At 39.2% G+C, this 9,260-nt stretch overlaps 1 protein-coding gene across 1 annotated transcript in view; it reads right to left on the reverse strand.

Moving 5' to 3' along the window:
• The window catches only part of ASXL3 (ASXL transcriptional regulator 3), a 105,081-nt gene extending 99,117 nt beyond the window's left edge, over nucleotides 1–5,964 (reverse strand). The window contains exons 1-4 of the mRNA XM_042835876.1: nucleotides 5,912–5,964; nucleotides 5,440–5,503; nucleotides 3,570–3,652; nucleotides 493–495 (exon numbers count right to left, since the gene is read on the reverse strand). Of these exons, the coding sequence (XP_042691810.1) occupies nucleotides 493–495; nucleotides 3,570–3,652; nucleotides 5,440–5,503; nucleotides 5,912–5,964 (203 nt within the window). The remainder of the gene's footprint in view (nucleotides 1–492; nucleotides 496–3,569; nucleotides 3,653–5,439; nucleotides 5,504–5,911) is intronic.
• Between the last annotated feature and the right edge of the window lie 3,296 nt (nucleotides 5,965–9,260).

Consider the following 9,260-nt stretch of genomic DNA (forward strand, 5'->3'; position numbering starts at 1 on the left):
TTTAGATTGGATGTCAGGGAGAAGTTCTCTACAGAGAGAGTGGTGAGGTGCTGGAACTGGCTGCCCAGAGAGGCTGTGAATGCTCCATCCCTGGAGGTGTTCGAGACCAGGTTGGATGGAGCCCTGGGCAACTTGGTCTAGAACCAGATCTGTAGGTTGTTGGCCCTGCTTGTGGCAGGGGATTGGAACTTGATGATTCTTGGTGACCCTTCCAACCCAAGGCATTCTGTGATTCTATGATCCTCCCTTACCTCTCCCTCAAATTGCATAGTCTCAAACCTATTATGGAGGAATTCTTAGGGAACAGAGGTAGATAGGGAAGGGGTCTCCATGCAATGCCAAAATGGGACCTGTTTCCAGTCCTCCTCGTCTTTTAGGCCCCTTCTCTCTGCCCTACAGTGACAGGGCAGGGGGTCATCACTGTTTGGGATGTATCACCTTTCTTGCAGGCGCAGCAAGGACTTACTCTACCAGTCTATCTCTTGCTCACACTTCCTGATGCTTCTTAACCTCTCCCTCTCCTCCTTGAGCTCTGCCATCATACTGAGCGGATCTTCCACCTGCTCACACTTCACACAGGTGGTATCACTGCTGCCCTTCACCAGTAACAAAAGGCTCATGCACTCCCTGCAGATGGAGATCTGAACAGCCACATTTTTGGACAGGAACTCTAGGTCACAACACTCTATTTGGCATGAGCTTTCCGCCTTGTGGAAACCATGGCTAAATTTGTTGTCTGGAGGCAACCGATAGGTAAGCATATATTCATAAATATTTCTCACTTGCCTCCACTTCACCCCAAAAACACCATGTATTTCTACATCCCCAAAAGGTTCACCATGCAAATTTTTAATACTTCTAGATAGCAAAAGAACTGCCAGCCAGCTGATCATTTGCCAACCGGCCATCACAGCAGGAAGATATTTAAAAAACAAAACTGAGCCATACATCCCAAGATATGTGAACCTAGTTAAGTGTATGACCTCTCACATTACATTAGTAGCTTTTGATTTTAACTCCTAACTTATATCTGCTTTGCAACTTTGAAATTTTCCTCCTATTGCATTTAACAATTTCAGTAGTGAAATACAAATGTAGATCTTGGATGTCTTTATTGCAAACAAACAAAAGAAAAGCCTGAAGAGTCTGATAGTGTATTTTTAAAGATTACATGTAATGACTACAATGAAATTGCTGAAATTCATGTTATTCATTTAGCTTTACTATCACAGCAAAAAGCTTTAGATTAATTACTGCTGCAATATATTTGAAGAATGACTAAGCCAACTAATCTCATTCATCTATAAATGGAACAGCAGAAACAAGAATTTTTGAAGAACTTCATTTAGGATTGCCAAGGTTCTACTGACAAAGATAATCAGTATAAAGGAATTAGCACAGTATATTAATGTAGTAACATACTGCTGGCGTAAGTCCAGACTTGGAAAAATACACAAATCATTACAGAATAAAATGTGCTAGCTCCATTCTAAGGCTTATGACTACGTGACTGCATGTCATAAAATCTATATTCTTCAGTCGTCTTTAAGCTGGCTGCAGCTTAAAGACCGAGAAGGAATAACTTCAGTAATGACAAAGGTACCATACTGGTAGAAATACACTGAAAGAAACTGCAGAGCTTGATAAAGTGAGAGGGAGACTTAGACTTAAGTAAAATTTTGCTTTCACAGTCCTTAAGTGCAAAGGCCCAACGAACAAAATATGTGTATGTCCTTACTAGGAGATAGGCATCCGGACAACTTTGCAAGTTTGTGCTTAACTAATATTAAAATGTGACAGACACACAACTCTTGAATAAAATCAGAAGCTAAATGAGAAACTAAGCACTTTAAAAATTAAAAATAAAGAATCAATATCTTTCTTTATTAAACTTGCACAATTTAGATTTTCTACACTAAACAATGCAGAATGACATGCACGCAACTTCATACAATTTTTCACATATTGAATAAGGAATGTTCAACTGTATCCTTTTTCACTTGTCTACATACCCATTGCCACATATGGCATCCTGCAATAAACTGCATATTCACATACACCAGCGTATACCATGAATAAAAATCAGGTCACTATGAACTTCAAATTCCTTCCTGTTTGCCTACAATCCTCAGTCACTAAAATACTTAGGCAACGAAAGAGAATCTCTGGTTTTGATGCTTTATAAAGGAATCTTTATCCTATTATTTATTCAGCAACAATTCTACATTTTCTATATTTAAAACATATAAAAATGCTGCCTTCACTGCTTCCCATAGGTTTTGCACACAAAATTTTATTTATGCACTGTCTGGGGAAACAAGAACTCTTAAAATCACAAAGAAATACTATTATCAGGCATGCAAGCTGCTACCATACAGTTGTCTCATATCACAGGAAGTAAGAAGAAAGCAATCTATTCACTGCTGTGAAAAAACAGTATCTTAATAAAAACAGATTTGTCTTTTTTTTTTTCAGTATGCAAATCTTTGCAGCATAACACATGTCTGGACATTCATTTTCAAAAGCTTTCATTCCCTTGTTTCCTTGGTATTGCCAAATATACTTCAAGAAACTTCTTAGCAAGAACTAATGCATGTTATATCTGTAAAAAGGGGGAAAATCAACTTGCACACCATCTCTTTTGCACTTTCACCAACATACAGATATCATAAGCGTGTTACAATGATACAAAGAAAGCAGTACATGGTTATGCTCTGCAAATGACCACTCTGAGTATTCTGCTTCTTAGGAACAATAACAAAATTCAGTAACAATATATCCCATTGTTAAATCTGGTTCAACAAAATAAAAATTCAGAAGTAATGGACATAATGCTTTATTACGACTTTACAAAGCCTTTGAAGTTCTCTCTTCCTACATTTTACGTGACATAATAAAATAATGTAATTATTTTAATTAAAAAAAAATTAAAATAAAAGCAAATGTCTCCTTTTGCTTTGAGACAGCAACATGTAATGATTAAAATTATTTATTAGAACAGTGAAATATTACTGCATCATTTGGAGGACAGGAAACTGCATCGTGTGGAAGACCATCACGAAGCAGTTTTTCCTTATTTTATTTCTTGCCCACGTTTCCACTTGTGGGTCACTAGAATCCTAGATCACTTTTGAGGAAAAGGAAACGGGCATGCTCATCTGAAGCAAATCATAGTTATCTGATTCAAAATGTAATGGAGGCAATGGAAGGCCACTCGAGTTCCACAGGCTTTGGATAATCCACCTAACCTCTAACAGCTTAATGGTGCTAAGCCTGGGTCTCCAGGCAAAACTAAACAGCATCACTGGTCTTTCTGATCAGATCCCACTGTCTTTCTGAAGAAGCCATTAGACTGGAGCTGGCCTATAGAGGCTATTAGACAGGTACACAGTTAAGCCAGCCACTTATCGTTTTAAAAGCTTTGGACTAAGAAACAAAACCCATCAGCTGTATTTCCCAACTTGGTACTGGAAATTAATTCAGCCATTAATGAGCACATTGTGTTTTGTGAACCATTCCTAAACAGTTTTCACGGAGACAGTAAAAATACAGAACATATAAACACTGACCTTGTTTCTTTTAGCCCTTCTTTCTGAATGACTTCCAGTATTTGTTTTGCGGTCATTGGTGAGTTGGGATACTTTTCCAATGCCTGAAAATAAATAATAAATGTATAAGTGACATGACAGCTGTCCTGCAGATCTGTAAGGTTATAAACCATGCAGTTCATGTACAGTCACATGCGAAAGGCAGGGAATGCTAGTCTTGAGATCGGAGTCCTTTGTCTGCTGGAAGGCCAGATACAATCCAAGAAACTGCAGTAAGACTCAGGGTTACTTGCTTCTTGTGTGCCTCATCTGCTGTATCACCTGGGAAAGATTCTTACCAGGTTTCATACGAAGAGTTGAAATATGCAACTGATTTGATCGCAGAGCAACAGAATTTCTTTCAAGGAGAAGGGAAAATAAAACAAAAAGCGAGAAACAACAGGACATGTTCTCCTCCCCCCCTCCTTTTTTTTTTTTTTTTTTTTTTTTTTAATTACTTTAGAACCATCTGAGGCCACTTGAATATTTGACACTTAGGCTTTATTGTCACCTCAGAAACAAAAAAAGAGAATTGACTCTGCTAGGGCAAAACGTTCTTTGTTTCTAAAAACAGTGAAAAATGAAGTAGTCAGAACAGTCACAGCACACAAGATGCTACATGACAGAGAGCAATGTATTTTTCCAGTTCAACTCAGTTTTCCACTCCTTTGCCTTCTCCAATCAAGCCCAAAGTAACTCATTCCTCTTTTCACATACACTCATTTTGTACAGAATTTTCTGGTTCCCCACTTCCTTTTGTCCCAATCATTTTTAAGCTGTTAAACAAACAGCCACTCTTCTGCTCAGGTGACGTGCCAGACTGACAGCCCTGGAAAAGGAAACCTTTCAATCAGCAGTAAAAGGTGCAGCACAGGCAACAGCAATGCAAGCTTCCCAGAGCATCTCACCAACATTATCTCAGCCAGAACCTGAATTTCTACCACGGGTAAACAAGACACCAGTTCAGTTTCCAGTCTTGCCTGATCCTGAGCTTCTTTCTAGTAGTTAACAAAGACAAGCAATTGTGCAAGTTGCTACTTCTGTGTGGATACCTGCCCACCAGAAACTGGAGCCACCACCAAATCATATCACACTAGTTCAGCAATCTGTGAAGGGAGCCAATCAGGGCTGTAATTCAAACAGCTCATACAGAGAAGCAGAGAAGCCAAAGCCTCTTTGCTCACTACCAATTGACCAGCACTGCCCACTTCCATCATTTTATAACCCTAGCCTGCTGCCTGTTCTCTTTCTCAACCAAAATACAGTTTACCAAATCCTTTGGTTCTTTTGTTGCAGATGAGCTTCTTATTCTTTAACTTTCAGCTCCACAAAGAAAAATGCAGAAGTAAGGGCTGCACTAGAAAAGGTCTGGGAGCTGAACTGAGCTTATCTCGTGTACATCAATAGGCAAGATTCAAAAGGGACCTGTCAGGAAAGGAAAACTGAAAGGTGATTTGAAAGGAGAAGGAAAAGTGGATAGGAAAGAATATGACAATGAGTAAGTACTAAAAGTACTGTGAAGAGAAAAGGGCCACGGCACAGCAGTGCAAGAGAAATGGTATGGCATATTATGGACAGAACCACAAAGCACAATGGAAAAGTGACACTGAAGATTAAGATGAGGATGAGAAGAGATTTACATATAGGAGAAAATTGAAAGTTTGACCTTTGAAAAGACAACAAAGAAAAGGAACAAAGTCAAATAAGAATACACCAAAACACAAGGGAGAAAAGGGAACAGAACTGAACTGGGAACATTCCAGAGGGCAAAGTGGAAAGAACAGAAGAGGAAAACTACACTGTACTGGACACAGCTACGAAGGAAACTGCACTTGAATGCGGGGTTACTCACTGTGGAGGATTCCCTGTTTCTCTTCCTGAGTACAGGCCCCTCAGCACACCTGGGCAGCTCCTCCCTGCAAGTGAGAAAATTTGGGTAGCCCTGTCCCCTTCTCTACAACATCACATCCTACTCTGTAGAGTCAGTCAACGAGCCAAGTATTACCACGTGTGTTTGACAGTAATGGGAAGGAAACAATAAGAGTACGCAAACATCAGCAGTCCCCCATTCTGGACAATGGAGAAGGGAGAGCAGTTTGTGCTGAGGAAGCTGCACTGAACTGGTTGTGGGAACAATGGCCAGACAGAGGGATATGGAAGATCATCTTCACTGAACAACAATGAAACCAACAAGCAGGATGCATAACACTACTACAGAAAGTTTAACCAAACCCACAGGGCAGATTTCAAATACCACAGTATGAAGAGAACACATTCAGGGTATAATGACAAACTGAGACGTGGAGTGTGTTAGACAGGCTGACCGTGCCGGAGCAAACAATTGCCCATTGTGCGGACTTATTTTACTGCTGGACATGTCGCCTGGGCTGCAGTTCATACACCCTATGAATTTAATTCTCTTCATCTAACCCTTTAAACAAAGGCCTGTTATTTAAAGAACTGTTCGTGTCCTAACTGAAAAGCACAAATTCTGCAATTCAGAACTACTTAATTTGAAAACCATGTCTCAGGCACTTGATTAAGTTTTCTTTATCAGAACAAAGATTAATTTAAGAAAACCTTAACTAGGATGCCTTTTTCTACCCCCTCCCCCTTGTACTCTCCATTTGTAACTTTTAGTTTATTTATCACAGTAAAAAAAAATATATATATACTTAAAAAAAAAAAAAAACATTTTAATGACAATCCTAATATTTTCTTCCCCCTAGTTATGAAAAAATAGCATTGGAGTACTACTTAAGAGTCTGTGAGCTAATGAATACACTGAACGGATAATTGCATGAGGGTCTCTTGCTTCCATACCTCACCATTAAAATTACTAAAAGCCTACAGTCCCTTTTGCATTTCTAGACTTCTAAAAATAATATCAGAAATTCAAATTGAATTACTGACTGTCCCCTAAGGCAAATAAAATCCTAAAATGCCATAGCGTACTTGAGTCATAGACTGCTGGGTCAGACAAACTAATGCACATCGGAGGAGGAAGCCTTTATCTGTTTCAAGTATCTTTCTCCTTCCTCCCACTCCATCCACCAACACATACAGTGTATGGGCAGTGACTAACAATGCTGGAATTAAAATAAGCTAAAGGACTGTCATGAAAACTATGATTGTTTTGATGTGTTTTGCTGCAAAGGATGGTGGTAGAAGAATGGTTTGCACTGACTGAAACCTCTATCACTGAGGATCAAATATGCTCTATTTATTCCTGCCATTCAACTACAGCCTTAAAAAGGGACAGCCACTAAATTACTGGGACAAATTGTTTGATACCCATCACAGTAGCCTGAAAGAGAACAGGAGACATTGCACTGAACACATTCTTGCTGTCCTTTCCAACTCTGGTTAATACCTCAAAGAGAAGGCAACTACAAAGCACTAGCAGAAGAAATCAAACCTCCCTACAAATGGTAGCAGCCTGACAAACTGTTTCACCTGCGCTTACCAATGCACAACTTGAGCAATATTGAACAACTACATGAATGCCATGAACGCACGCGTTCCCGGTTCCAGCTGAAAAGTCTTGCCAGTTACATATTATGAGAAGAAATCCAAATTCCCTTCCTCAGCAGGATATCTATCTTAGGTACATCTACGCTGCTCAAAAACATCAAGTGCTACACTGGAGAAAAGGTACTTTCCAATGACCTGGTAACAAGAGGACTCTGAAGTAGTCTCAAAATTCTGAGCTCTGCATAAGAGACAAATCCTGCTAACCTATGAAATGGACAGTGTGGCTAATTTAATTTATATGTACTTGTACATATATTGTACATGTATTAATATGCTTGAATTAGATCTGCTCAACCATCTGCAACTCAGCCACTAGAGGGAACACAAGTAGAGGAACAGCATGAAGAAAGAAAAACTAGAAGGTAAAGCTTGCCACTCACAAACATTGTCCTGTAAAAAGAAAGCTTTGCCAGAGAGACAGCCATTAGTCCTGCATCTGGGAGTTATGACACTGACAGAAAACGATGCCTCTAAAGACAAACCTAGTGTGGACTGAAACAGTGCTATGGTCCAAAAGCAGCAGCTTGGTCCAGAGCTCTTGGTGATACTGATCATCGAGTCCAGTACGTGAGACAGAGCCATGCCATTTTCTGCAAGCTGCCTGCAGGGATCTGAAGGTCAGACTGCTGACAAAACTCAAAATCATTTTATCACATCTGCTTAGTGTCCAACTATATGCTGAGCCACTACACACAAACTGGAGCAGTTTTCTTTAGAACGTTATTTAAATAATTCAGGAGGAGAAAAAGGAATAGCACAGTTATTGCCAGAGCTCCCACTCAGCAGCTACAATACAAGTAAGGCTAAACTGCACAACAGACATTCTTCACTGCCCAAAAAGAGAAGGGTAGATAGAAGAACAGAAAAACATCTTTCCTTCTTCTAAGCAAAATATGCATCATCTTTTCTAGACACCCATTCCTAAATTAACAAATTGAAAGATAGAGTTCCAAACAGGGTGCAAGAACAGCATCCTGGAATAAATCCAGCATTGTCTTTTCCAGCTGCTTGTGTAAGGTTAACAGGAGGACTGATTTTATTGTGGGAAATGCCTCACTCAAATCTTTTGTATTCATTTTTGATTAACGGCTGTGGCCATTGGGGAATTTTGGGCAGCCCGGTAAAAGTTCAAAGCCCTTTGTGCAAAGAAAGATGGGTAAATGGTTAGGAGAGGAGAGGGTACGGCTAAGATGTAGAGCTGGAGAAGAAAGGAATTGGATAGAGATAGATGAGGAAAAGAAAACCAAAAGACTGGGAGGAGAAAGGGTATACAAGATGTGAAGGGGAAAGGGAATAACAAGGGAAGACACACTACAAGCTATTTTAACCGTTCTTAAACAGAGGTCCATGGGGCTCTTGCTGATAGTGATTAAGAGAAAGGTAAAGGGTAATTTCCAAGTACTAAAATATTAAAAGAAGCTGAAATGGGAGTAATAACTCTTCTCATAGGCCTTCTGTCCTTATGCAAGCACTGTTACTGTAAGGAAGGTACAAAATTTGAGTGGAGGTAATTGCACTTCATCAGAGATGTCTTTCATGAAATGTTCTATACCATGCATTTGCCTTTGTAATTTATGCTTCATTACATCAGAAAGAAAAGCAAAATCAAGCAAGGAAAGGAGCAAAGATTTAAAGAAAGCAAGAAAATCACGTGAAAACACCTAAACTCGCTGAAATATATTAAATGAAGTTATAACATCACTTCTGTGTTTGTTTACTAATCCATGCTTATTTTAGGTTCCAAGGTAACACTACTGACATTGAAAGCTCAAATAGTTAAAGAACACTTTGAACCCATATTCTCCAGCCCTCTTCCAATCAAAAGCATTTTAGCACAGTTCCTTTAGTATGAACTGAAGGCAACAACAATTTCTAATGCAGAATTGTTTGTAAGCTGATCTGAAATAGCCTAACTTTTCTAACCTGCCAGACACATAAAGCAATATCATCTCCTAAAATACTGAATGAAAGAAGAAGAAAGAAGCTGAATGATTTGGGTTTGGGGTTTTTTTTATTATTTCACTCCATTTCTTTGACCAGCTTGTCTGAAGCTTGCTCGGAGATCTCTGAACCCTTTTATTAGTTTTATTTATCCATTTACAACGTCACACTTTAAACTGATAGAAAGGCAGCAATGCT

The sequence above is a fragment of the Centrocercus urophasianus genome, unplaced genomic scaffold (assembly GCF_019232065.1).
Source record: "Centrocercus urophasianus isolate 14NV4802_14NV808 unplaced genomic scaffold, USGS_Curo_1.0 seq_11, whole genome shotgun sequence".
Lineage (NCBI taxonomy): Eukaryota > Metazoa > Chordata > Aves > Galliformes > Phasianidae > Centrocercus > Centrocercus urophasianus.